This window comes from Cnephaeus nilssonii (assembly GCF_951640355.1).
Source record: "Cnephaeus nilssonii genome assembly, chromosome: 15".
NCBI lineage: Eukaryota > Metazoa > Chordata > Mammalia > Chiroptera > Vespertilionidae > Cnephaeus > Cnephaeus nilssonii.
The window spans coordinates 64,410,376-64,423,769 of NC_137086.1; the positions used below are offsets into that span (position 1 = coordinate 64,410,376).

Consider the following 13,394-nt stretch of genomic DNA (forward strand, 5'->3'; position numbering starts at 1 on the left):
GCCACAGTGGTGACTCATCTCTGGGGCCCTCACAGCACCAGACCCAATGCCATGCACACGGCTCAAAGGACATTCGCTGGACAAAGTAAAGCTATCCAACATCTGCCCCTTCTCACAATGCGGGGAGAGGGGGGAATAAAAGGTGGAAGCGAGAAACCCCCAAGTGTCAGCAAGCAGCTGCCTCACCGTGAACACCATCTCTGGGCTTTCTGCGGGGAAACCTTTTGAGTGACGACATTGCCAGGAGCACAGACGTCCTGGGAACAGAGGCTGCCCTTACCTGGTAGAAGGTCTTAATGTGTCTGACCAGGATGGTCAAGTTCTCAATGCGGAGGTTCACATGGTTGTTCACATGCTGGTGGAAGCGCTGATTAGGCCTGGGGTCTCTAGAGGAGGAAACACGAGACTGGAAACGGCTTCTCCCAGCATTTGCCTCATGTCCCTTCCCAGCGCTGGGCAGCCCTCTCCAAGCCCAGGTCAGTGTGAGGCTGAAACCAGTGTGGCTCCAGTCAAACCCGAATTCCGCCCCCGCTGAGCCGTGGACCTTAGACAATACACATCCCTCCCAACCCCACGACAAGCCCTCCTCAGGCCTTTAGTCAACGTCATTTCCATTCCCACTCCCAGCAGCTCCCACACACAACCACCAAATGCAATGCAGACCCAAAAGGTTACACTGTGTGAAAATCGATAATCCACCCCACAATATATTTAAAGATTAAGAGAGTTAGGAACTGAACACGCCAAAATATATGAACCATCAAGAAAGAAAAAGGGGAAACATGGTACATTTTCTGACATAAATCAATAAAAATCATTAATGTTCTACTTCACATGGGTTCCCCTCCTCTGTCAACAGCCTGGGTCTCTGGCTGGTCCTGTGATTTTACATTCTAAGGACACAATTCCACTTGGACAAACCGACATCATAAGTCTGTGACACTTTATGGTGTACAACGCCACCTAGGAGACAGGCTAACAGTAGAGTCTCAAGCAATTCATGTGGGAACCCCCAAAGCATCATTGACTTTCCACTCTCCAGCAAAAGTCAGGTCTGGTCGTGATGAAACCAGAATTCTCAATCAAGTGACTTATAACTTCACTCATCGATATGTGTTCAGGATATTTCTCAAAATTCTCAGGCTCAAAACAGGTTTCCTATCTGAAGAGAACAGACTCAATAGGAGGCCTTAGCTGCTGCCTCTCCTGCTTTTCATAACAAAGCCCTCCCCCACAGTTACTGTCCCAGGACACAGGGAGGGTGATAATTCAAATGAGGGCTGTCTTCATGGGTTCATTAGGGCGCTGAGCCTCCTGGGAGCTGGTCTGATGGAAGAGAGGCAGGCCTCTTCTTCTTTCCGCAGTAACCTGCTCCCCTCAGTAAGAAAGGAAAGATTGGAGAAATACAGAAATCGTCCTCAATGCCATTAGGCTCATTTGAAGACAATAATTAATACAAAATTGACAAATAGGAAAAAATCTACAAGTGAACATTTCAAATGTCACTGGAAGTACAATTTAAAAACCACCACCACCACAAGCTGTTTGAAATTCAACCAGGACACCAGCAGCTGACTCGGAGAGGAGGACACTGGGGCTGGGGCTGTGGCAGCCCCGACTGCCCATTTGGGAACAGGAGTGAACGGTCATCCTCAGAATGTCTGCGAATGAGACACAGTGTCTGCCAAGACCAAATTGAGCTCTTTCCCTGGCAAATGAAGGCCCAATTAAAAGTCAGACCGGACCTCCCCAGGAGTGCCAGCAGCCAAAGGGCCTCAGCACACAGGGATGCTCGCTGCACCTAAAAGACACTCCACGCACCAGGGTGGGGGCCTGGGCTCTGACCCTCTGCTTCTCCCACCAGCTCTGAAGGGCAGTACTAACTGGAATCACACTCCAAAAGAGCCCTGGCATTTACTACCTGAGCACTAAGACTAATTATCATGATCATTAACCAATACTCCCTTCTTTAAGGCTCTCAGGGCAGAGAAAGACTATTAGGAACCAAATCCAAACAAGCCAACTATTGCTAAGTGAAGTCTATCCCATTCTGCCCACAATGTGAACCCCCTCCTCTCCTGCTTCGGGAAAAACAGAGCAAGCGCTGCTGATTCCAACCTGGGCCAAATCAAAACGGTGTCCACTCCCACAAGTACATGCACACCAGCACAGGCATGCAGGCACACGGGCACACATGTGCACGCAAACATACATACACACACACACACAGAGACACACCCATACACGCACACCCCAGTTCTGGGCCTCACTCTAATGACAATGATGATGGACATTTGTTGGGCATTTTCTATATACATGATCTTTTTTAATCCTCCCAGATCTATGAAATTCCATCCCTTATTACAGATCAGGAAATGGAGAAGAGAGTTTAAGGAATTTTCCCAAAGTAATAAACTAGTAAGTGGTAAAGGGGGATTAGAACTTGCCTGCCTGATGCTAGAGTCAAAGCTCTTAGATGATTTTCACACAAGACAGTGAAAAATGTGTGCAACGTGAATCAGACACCTTCTTTTCCCTGGGGTACCAGTGGGTACCCGGAGATTCTGCATTTACAGAGGAGCCATTCGGCAAGTTTCCCATGCATCTCCATCCACGCCCCTCAATCCCTCACTTCCATTCAGCGATTCTCCTAGACCAGGGCCTCCCCAGAAAGCTGAGCTCACAGGGCTTTCCTGCTCCCAGGCACACATGTCACTGGGAGGCCCAGAGACCACCACAGCCTTCCTCAGTTGCCCAGGTGCAGGCACCTCAGCCCCTGCCCACCTCCTGTGTGGCTCTGAAGTGTTAGGTAACAAGCCCCTTATCTGAGCCCCAGCAAGCCGGTTAGCATATTGCTGCTCTCTTTCCTCAGGTCCTATCACCCTGGGAGAATTGATCCAAACAGGTGAACAGCACACAGTTGGAGCTCCCAGCATGGATGTTAGAGCAGAACTGCCTTACCTGCTGGTGAGTTATATTTTTCCACTTGGCAGGAGTGAAAACACTGGCTTAGCTTCAGTACAGTGTCGGATGTGGGGATAGGACTTGGGTCCCAGAGTCCAGTTCTGTTCTAGACCTCACTGGGAGGGACTAAGGCTATGAATTATCATAATCTAGGAGACTAAGAATGTGGGAGAAAGACTGAAGAAACACAAAAACAATTCTTACCAGCTGCCTCAACTCCTTCCTGGATCAGGAGTGTATACACATGAGCGAGTAACTGACACTAACACCTTTTATGTGGTAGGCTCTGTGCTACATGCTCACACATCATCGCATCTAATCCCCACAACCATCTCTTAGGGGGGCACTGCACTTCCCATTTCATAGATGAGCAAACTGAGGTGATGAGTGCCACGCCCAGCGTCAGGCAGCTAGGATGAGAGATACCTGGACTTCAGTCCCCACTGGTTCCCTACATGTGGACACAAGGGCTGGGGTTCTTTTTTATTTATTTATTTGAGGGGATTTCAAAGAGTGAAGTGCATATATCATAAGTTACAGCTTGATGAGTTTTAAAAAATGAAACATACTCCACTCATTAGATAGAAAACCTCTACCCCTCCCAGTTCTCCTGCACCCCTTTTTCAGTCAATCCCCACCACTTGCCAGAACCTGTCTATGCCACGGGACAACCCCAGGAAAACTCATTTTTGTCAGTGTTCTTAGAGAAGTGCTGCCAAAGCTAACAGATTTGTCATTTATAATCTAAGCAAACACAGGGTTGGTAAGATTGGTAAGATTGGTAGGGCTTTTGAAAAAAACCATTAGAAATGAAACTTCTACCTCTCCCACAGCATGATAGCACATGACGTATTAAAACAAATGGAGCTATGTTCTTGGGAAATTTCTTAAAACAGATCTTTTTAGGTAAGTCTACTTAAACCACTTTCTTTTTTAAATTTTTTTTTAAAAATATATGTTTTATTGATTTTTTTACAGAGCAAGGGAGAGGGATAGAGAGTTAGAAACATCGATGGGAGAGAAATATCAATGAGCTGCCTCCTGCATACCCCTTACTGGGGATGTGCCTGCAACCAAGGTACATGCCCTTGACTGGAATCGAACCTGGGACCCCTCAGTCTACAGGCCGACGCTCTATCCACTGAGCCAAACTGGTTAGGACTAAACCACTTTCTGAATATGCAAAAGCTAACTTCTTCTCCTGCATGGGCCACAAGTAAAGCTGATTCTCAATAGCCAAAGGGTTTATGCCCAAGTCAGACAGCTTAGTTGCAGGTGAGTAGGTGAGCATAAGGGGTTGGTCCACAGAGAACGTTAGGATGTTCCCTTTTCCTTCAAGTGCCTAAGAACCACACCAACACTAGTTCCAACACCTCTCCTGCCGTTTCTGAGTAAAAAACAGAGTCAGAGGTAGGAGCCACCACCTCCGTGGGGCAGGCTGTCAGTCAGACAGGCTCTGCAGAATTCAGCAGCAGGAGAGGATGTGGTCCTGCATGCACACTAACAAGTACCACCTCCCCCAGACCCTGTTTGAGATGCTCCAAATCGGTCCCTCAGCATTCTGGCGCCCTGTGCCTCTCCTAACACAGTGGCTTTCAATGCAGGACCTGAGAAGCCACTTAACCGACTGCACTCTCTATGGGGCAACTGAACGTGGAAGATGAAGTGAAAGAGCTCAGAAACAGGCATCCTAACTAAAAGAGCAGAGCAGGAGTAACTCCATTTTTTGGTGTGCCCTCCATCCTGTGTAACTATGTCCCTGATATGACTCCTTTTTCTGAGAAAAAGCACAGAATGTATCAGTTACCCAGCCCACCCTTAAATCAGCCAATAAGAATGCAAAGCGAGATAACCAAAGGCCAAAAGAATACTACCCACCTCCTGTCTTTGTGTAACTGGACCCTAGCCCTCACCCGACCAATCAGAATCAGCCAACTCAGTGGTCAGAGCATCACCCCATCACCTGACCCCAAGCTCCATAAAATTGCTGTACTTCTGGAGCTCTGGGCTCTTTTGCATCCCACTGCTGCGTCAGTAGGTGCGGAGAGACCGGGCTCGAGGTTGAATAAAGGCTCTTTGTTTTTGCATCGGACTCGGCTTCCTGTTGGTCTCTGGGGATCATGAAATCTGGGCATAACATTTGGGGGCTCGCCTGGGATCCCCAAGACCCCCGGGGGACCCCGACCCGGAGAGCCTGACTGGCCAAAGTAGGTGTCTGTTTGTTATCTGTCTCTTTTGTGTGAGCTTATTTCTGAAATTCTGTTAGTGCCCGGCGCTGCGGTCTAGGTGGACACACTGGAGGACCACGGGCCGGAGGATTCGGAAGACGTTCTGATCCTCCCAGGAGGGATGTGGAATCCCCTCCCAGGAGGGACGTGGAATCCCCTCACAGGAGGGACGTGGAATCCCCTCAAAGGAGGGACGTGGAATACCCTCAAAGGAGGGACGTGGAATACCCTCACAAATCTGAGACGAGGCGGGTTGCTCCCGCCGTCGCCGTGAGGCCGTCATCTAGCTTTCGGTTTTGCTTCCACGGGTTTGGAAGGCTATTCTTTGGGGCCCTTTGTTTGTCTGTGTTTGTGTTTCTCTGTTTTATTCTGTGGACTTACTGGATGGACATTATGGGACAGACTCAGCCCACTCCAAGTGAGTGGAAGGGGGAGCTTGATCACCCCTCCCCCCGGAGGCCATAGAGCTTCCTCAGGCAAATTAATCAGGAGTCAGGAATCAGGTGACTGTTTAAACTCTGGTAAATATCTGGTAGGAGTCAAAAACTCAAACTGTTTGGTATATAAATATAAGTGTAAGAGTCTATGTGAAATAAAAACTACTTTGTACTGTTTGGCTGTACACATGAGAGTATTTATTATCTCTTTCTATTGTTTAATTTGTTTCAAGATAAAACCTATTGTGATGGTCTGCAAACGTCTTAAGCAGCACTGCTGAGTTATTTTTTTCTCAGAGACGTTTGCTCTCTACAACAGTGGGAGGGAATCATCCCATTTAGCTAATAAAAATTCCTCTCTCTGTTTGTATGTTTGCATAAGTAAGGGTTTCAATTTGCTCTGATTTGTAACATTTCAAAGATCAAAGAACTTTTATTTATGGCTTTCTTATCTCTTTGGTGGTCAGAGACTTCCAGGGGCAGGGCTTACAGCTCCGCAGGGCGGAGAGATTTACAGGCCCTATCCCTGCTGGTGACATTATAGTCCGACGTGGAACTAAGGCTGAAGTTATTATTAACTATCTATGGACCAAATTAACCCTAGTTACGTGTCTTGTGTAGTCTTTTGTCTTCGTGGTTATATGTTTTGTTTGACTTGTTTTCAGTTATTTATTAGGATCCTCATAGAGGACATAACCTGGTCTTTCCCTTCCTCTTTAACCTTTGACTGTGTGATTATATTACTGAGCTTTTTATCAAGGTTCCCTGCAAGGTTTTGCCTCTCCTGGAATAACGCTCTATGTGTAACCTGTCCCTCCCCGAGCTGGACTGCAGGATGACTTTTCCTTCACAGTCTCTGGTGGACTCCAGGAGTGGTTTTAACTTTTTTTTTTCTTCAACACACTGGTCCCACCCACTGGCTTGCAGCAGCGGTGGCCACGGAGCCAGAAAAAGCAGTGGCTGTGGTGGGGCCTCAGAGTTTGCAAGCCTATTAATCTTGTTTCCTTTGTCCAACATGAGTGCCATTTCTGTTTTGCTGAAACATGGGTCAAGAATCCTGTCCTGAGATATGGGAAAGGGAGGCCCCCATTAGGGGACTTAGAGGCAGTGTTCCTGTTATCTGCTCAGGTCCCAAGACTATAATAATACTTGTTTACTAAAATAGTATAAGTACAGATGTTTATTTGATATTTTGTTTGTCTGCCTGGTTATAATTATTTGTTCATATATAAAAGTCTGTGAGAAGAAAAAAAAAAGAAACTTTAATTTGTTTAAGGCTGAGTGCTCTGACGGATAGCAACCCCCCCCGAGTGGCCACTGGGATTCCTTTTTCCCAGGGGTGCTTGCTCTCTGTCAGAGGGGGAATCAGCCTGCCTAACAACATTTCTGTTTATGTTTATTAATTTAAAGATATGAAATTGTAACAATTGTAGTCCAAAGAAGTTTAAAGCAAGGACCAAATTTTAAAGTTAACTATTTACAAGAAGGAAGCCGGAGCTGGCAAAGTCACCAAGTCTGCCCAGCAAGCTCAAAAACTAAATAAATCTTATTTCTGACACCTGCCGCCACCTAGTCTTAATCAGTGGTAGAGAAACGGTCTCAGAAGTGTTTGTCTCAATTGGCCATTTAAATTTGATGTGATTAATGATTACAGTACATTACAAAACCTTTAGAAAAAAAATTTTTTGTAGGCCACTTGGTCCTTGTATGTATATGTCATCTCTTAAGTTATAGTTTTAAGTTCAATAATTTTTAATAGAAACACACTCAAGCAGAGTGGCTTTTTAGAAAGGTCAAGGAGTCTGATTGCAGTGTAGAGGTCACTGGTTCCCCCATGCCACCTTCATTGGCAAGAGGCAAGCGCTTTTCCCAGTGGGAACAGAGAGTGGATTGCCAGATGAAAATGCCTCGGTGGGAGCCTTCCTTCGCCACCTGGGACCTGTGCCACGCTCCCTGCCTTCTCCTGCTGGAGGAGTCGACAAGGAGGGAAATTCCTTTGTGACCCCCTGCGCCCCAATGAGACCCAAGAACCCCCGGCGACTCCTTGGACACTTTTTACCGTGTTCTGTTAGGGGTCTTAAAGAAGGCACAGCTAGTAATTCCCCCATTCCCCTTTTCAGGCTTATCAGAATCTGAGATCCTTATCTGTAGGAAGAATGTGGCATTTTGAATTTCAAGCGTCTGGAGGCCTGAGAACAGGGTGCAGGGCCTGCTCCCTCCTCTCTCTGCCTTTTTCTAAATATTTTAAAATAATAGAAGGTTTAAAAATTAATTTGAAATTATAAAGGTTTTTATAAAGGTTGTACATGTAATGAGAAAAGAGAACAGAGAAAGAAAGAAAAGGCCAGCAGCAAATAAGAAGAAATTAGTATGCCTATTGTAAGAAGCAAGGGCACTGGAAGAAAGAATGCCCTGGCAGGTTAGCTAGAGAAGCAGAAAGGGGAGACTCAGACTCCAAGGGTCTTTAACTTAGAGGAAGAGGACTGACAGGACTGGGGTTCCTTTCCATTAAGCCCCCAGGGTAACCTTACAAGTGGGGGGCAAACCTGTTAGTTTCCTGGTGGACACTGGGGCAGCCTATTCAGTCTTGACAGAGCCGATGAGACCTGTAACCTCTAAAAAAAGACAGCAATCAAGGAAGCCACCGGACAAATTGCCTGTTTTCCTTGGACATCAAAAAGGACTGTACAACTCGGAAGGAACACGGTAACGCATTCATTTCTGATCATGCCAGAATCTCTGTACCCCCTGTGTAGACGTGCCCTCCTACAGAAACTTTTTGGATGTGCCACCATATCCTTTGAGGGGGACAGAGCGGGAATTCCTAAGGGCAGTTGGGTACTACAACCTGTGGATACCGGGGCTCACGGAGATTTCTAAACCTCTGTACTCAAGTACTAGAGGAATGCAGCCACTGAACTGGACCAAAGTAGAACAACGGGCCTTTGAGGAGCTAAAAAAGGCTCTCATCTCAGCATCTGCCCTAGCCTTGCCAGACGTCACGAAGCCCTTCCACCTCTACGTGAGTGAGGTAAAGGGCATTGCCAAAGGGGTTTTCACTCAGACTCTAGGACCCTGGAAGAGACCTGTTGCCTATCTGTCTAAGAGGCTAGTCCCCGTGGTAGCAGGGTGGCCAGCATGCCTCCGGGCAGTGGCCACCACAGCATTGCTGGTGAAGGAGGCAGATAAGCAGACTCTGGGCCGGGAACTAGCCCTGACAACACCCCATGGTGTGGAGGCCCTCCTTCGAGGTGCTCCAGAGAGATGGATGTCAAACACCAGGATCACCCAGTTTCAAGCTCTTCTCCTAGACCAGCCCTGCGTCCAGTTCCATAAGACACTGGCCATCAACCATGCCAGCCTGCTCCCAGATGATGATCCAGAGGACCCCATTCATGACTGCACAGAGATAACAGATGCAGTACAAACGGCTTGCCCAAAACCTGACAGATGTCCCGCTATCATCACCAGATGACGTACTGTTTACGGATGGAAGCAGTTATGTTCAGGATGGCATTCGATATGCAGGAGCAGCGGTAGCCATTTGGGCACAGTCCCTAAATAAAGAAACCTCGACACAAAAAGTCGAACTTTTGCGCTTAATCCAGGTCCTTCAATGGAGACACAGTGCCATCCCCCAGGAAAGAGGGTTACCAACTTCAGCCAAAAAGGACATTAAAAATAAAGAGGAGATGTAGCCTTATTAGAGGTCATCTGGCTCCCAAGGGCAGTTGCAATAGTGCACTGCAAAGGACATCAGAAAGGGGAGATAATTAAAGCCAGAGGAAATAGAGCTGAAGACCAAACTGCCAAGGAAGCCGCCCCAAAAACCAGTGGGGCCTTTACAAGTTTTAATAACCCTGCCGGACCTGGACCTATAGCAGACCCCCTCCTACACCAAACAAGAGGAGGAATTGGCAGAACAGAAGCAAGCCATCAAAGGACCAGATGGTTGGTGGACCCTACCAGATGACAGACTGTTGGTCCCAGAGGCTCTAGGTTGGACGTTAGTTGCCCAGTTACACCAGGCTACCCACTTAGCGTCACTAAGACTTCTGAACTTCTGCAAGGCAAGTACTACCAAGCTTAGATAAAGTAATTAAAAGCATAGTCACTAGAAGTACTGTCTGTGCATGGGTAAATGCTAAGCAAGATAAGAGAGTCCCCCTGAGAATTCAGGCCCCAGGGAAATTACCTAGGAGAGCATTAGGAGGTAAATTTCACAGAGATTAAGCCACCAGCATCAGAGTACAAGTACCTGCTAGTTCTCATAGACACCTTCTCAGGTTAGGTTGAAGCATACCCCACTAGGACAGAAACTGCCTCTATAGTCATCAAGAGATTACTCCAGGAGATTATACCTAGATTCGGGCTGCCAGTACTCATAGGATCAGATAACAGCCCCACCTTTGAGCCAAGGTATCTCAAAGTATAGCTCAAGCCTTAGGCCCAGAATCTGGATGGGCATAAGCAGGACTCTAAAAAGTACTTTAACTAAATTTGTCCTAGAAACCGGTGAAAACTGGACTAACCTCCTGCCCTTCGCCCTCTTATGGGCCGTGTGTACCCTCTACCGGGAGGGGTTCCTCCCTTCTTTTTGAGATCGTGTATAGTAGACCTCCCCCACATCCTTTCCAGGGTCAGGGAGAAACTGAAAGCTGGAATTCATAACCATTCCCTTACTCAAGTCCTTATTCTGCAGTATACTCAGAGAGCCACCCATAAGCTTGTTTGAGATGCTCTGCCAGTGCCCACCGCGGACCCTGTACATCCCTTCCAGCCCAGGGACTCGGTGTAGGTAAAATTCACTGCCAAGGACTCACCCTAACCTGAAAGGGACGCTACACTGTTATCCTGAGCACGCCCACGGCTGTTAAAATAGATGGCATCCAGACCTAGCTACACCACTCCCAGCTCCTGCACCAGGAAACGGCCTGGATCCTGGTAACCAGCGGCCTCACCCATGAGATCCCTAGCCTGGGCTCCACGCAGGCCAGGAGGAGACTCGACACCTGCTGGAGAGGAACTGGACTTCACTGTAGACAGTACTGTTGAGGACTGTGGTACTAGAGGCCTTGGCCAGAAGCGGGAGACGAGGTAGAAATGCAGTCCGTCCCATGATTGGGCCCGTAAGTTTCAAGACAAGGGAGGAATGAAAGGGCAGAGCAGGACTGACTCCATTTTTTGGTGTGCCCTCCATCCTGTATAACTATGTCCCTGATATGACTCCTTTCTCTGAGAAAAAGCACAGAATGTATCAGTTACCCAGCCCGCCCTTAAATCAGCCAATAAGAATGCAAAGGGAGATAACCAAAGGCCAAAAGAATACTAACCGCCTCCTGTCTTTGTGTAACTGGACCCTAGCCCTCACCCGACCAATCGGAATCAGCCATCTCAGTGGTCCGAGCATCATCCCATCACCCAACCCCAAGCCCCATAAAATTGCTGTACTTCTGGAGCTCTGGGCTCTTTTGCATCCCACCGCTGCGTAGGTAGGTGCTGAGAGACCGGGCTCGAGCTTGAATAAAGGCTTTTTGTTTTGCATCAGACTTGGCTCCCTGGTGGTCCCTGGGGATCATGAAATCTGGGCATAACACTAACCAGGAGTGAACCCTCAGTCACTCTCACTGCTCCCGACCCACACGACACTTCCTGTAGCCAGACACTGTCCATTACTGTTCCATGACCCCCGTCCCCCAAGTTTTATTTTTAAAATGTGATCGCTTAAACCACATTAATACCTGAGTTTGAAGTTAACTGAACCATCTTGACCAAGTGCTTGACAGTCCTTCAGTTCCAAATATCCTTCATCAAACCAACTGCCAACACACTGTCCTGGAGTTCTTCATCCCCAACGAATGGCAGCAAAAGGGCCTGTATCCTGAGGTACCACTGGCCCATGAGAAAGCCTCCCACAGCAACTCAGGTTCCTCCATTTCTACACCCTTAAATCAAACCAAATCAGTTTTGTCCTTTGCCTGTGAGGACAACTTACATTTCCAGCATGACTTGGTTCAGCAAGATGCCATCCACCAAGTGCATGTACAGGTTGTGTTCCTTGCCGCTGGCGACTGGGCTCAAAGTTTTCACCTGCGAGGAGGGGGTGCGGGCAGAAAGCAGGAAATGTCACCCCACATGCACATTCTGAAGCTCTCTGGGGCAATGGCAGGCAGGGCCCCTGTGGGCTCACCCTTGTGGGCTGAATGGTCACCCAGCGCCCACCCTCGCTTCAGTTGGCACCAAGCCCACCTTTCCCCAGGGCCTGTCTCCCTGCCCCAATCCCGGCTACAGATGTGAGACAGCAGGAGGCAAATTTTCTCACCACTTTTCTCCAGCGTCACAGGACAGGGAAACATGAAAAATAAAACGGACTTTTCAACGCATTTCTCACGTCTCTGATCTATTGGAGTCACTGTGCCCGCCCCAGCCAGTACACGATCCCACTCAGACACACCCCAATCCTCACCTGTCACCACCATCCAGTCAGCTGGTCTCGGGTTCAAACACTACACCAGGATATTTGGGGGAGTGAGTGTTTTTCCCCAGTGGTCCAGCCACATGGGCCGGGTGACACCTCAGACCCTGTCTGCTCCGGGACCAGCAGCCTAGCGCCCTGGCGGGATCCAGAGCTGGGAGCACCACAGGGTCCTGCAGCTGGTACATGGGCTCCAGAGTAGGAAAAACCCCTTAGGCCGCCCCCGGCCAGGACCTCTGCCCCCAGCTTGGAGACCTGCGAAGATCCCCAAGTCCCAGGACTGCCAGGGCCCAGGTGGGTGGGGTCTGTGGAGACCCAAGTGGGGCGGGAGAGGAGCCAGGGCACCAGCAATGAGACAAGGAGGCAGGTGCACTCACCCAAGCCACCAGCGGGCTCTGTAGAAAGAGCTCCATGAGCTCCCGGACAGTATCGTCCATCCTGAGGCTGTGTCCACCGTCCATCGCTGCGCACACCGGCTCTGGGCCCACCGTCTCTGTGCCCACCAGCTCTGCGCCACGCATTGCCAACGGCTATTCGCCCCACATTCCAAACGGCTCCTCACCCCACATTCTAAACGGCTCTTTGCCCCACATTCTAAACGGCTATTTGCTCCACATTCAAAAAAGGCTCCTCACCCCACATTCTAAACAGCTATTTGCTTTAAATTCAAAAAAGGCTCCTCACCCCACATTCTAAACAGCTCTTGAGTCGCTATTCCTAACGGCTCTAGGCCCCATATTCCAAAGGGCTCTGGCAGGGAACACAGCTGGGTTGGGGGCTGTGGCAGCTCCTGGCCAATGCTAAGTGCTTCAGAATACACCAAAATTATGACACACTCCCTATGAAATTTAAAATCCCTCTGGGCACATAAAATATAAGGAAATATCAAGGGTCTATATCTACCTCCTATGTAATTATACATGTAAGTTAAGCACTTAAACATAATTTTGCCAATCTCCATTTTAAATTATTTTTTTCTACCAGCCAAATTGCAGAAATTTGATCAGTTCCTTTGAAGTAACCATTCATTCATTTTCTTTTGTTAAGTCCCACCTAGTAGCTCAGCTTGGGAGTTCTCCTCCCCATCCACAGTGAAGGGAGATGCTCCAGTTAGTACCTCCTACATTACAACACCTAAACCCACCAGTCAACTGCATACAAAATGATTTGATAGAATATTAACTAATAAGTAATTTAGAGGAAAGAAAAATGAACAAAATTAAGCTGCATATTTGGGAAAATTTTAACATAAAGGTCTGAACATCACTTTCTGTGCAAGGAATATTAACT

At 48.1% G+C, this 13,394-nt stretch overlaps 1 protein-coding gene across 1 annotated transcript in view; it reads right to left on the reverse strand.

The window, feature by feature from the left end:
* LOC307111974 (uncharacterized protein) overlaps positions 1–12,625 on the reverse strand; it is a gene marked incomplete at its 5' end in the record, with an annotated part of 49,572 nt that extends 36,947 nt beyond the window's left edge. Inside the window, 3 exons of the mRNA XM_079792241.1 lie at positions 281–386; positions 11,625–11,719; positions 12,482–12,625. Of these exons, the coding sequence (XP_079648367.1) occupies positions 281–386; positions 11,625–11,719; positions 12,482–12,625 (345 nt within the window). The remainder of the gene's footprint in view (positions 1–280; positions 387–11,624; positions 11,720–12,481) is intronic.
* Positions 12,626–13,394: the final 769 nt, after the last annotated feature.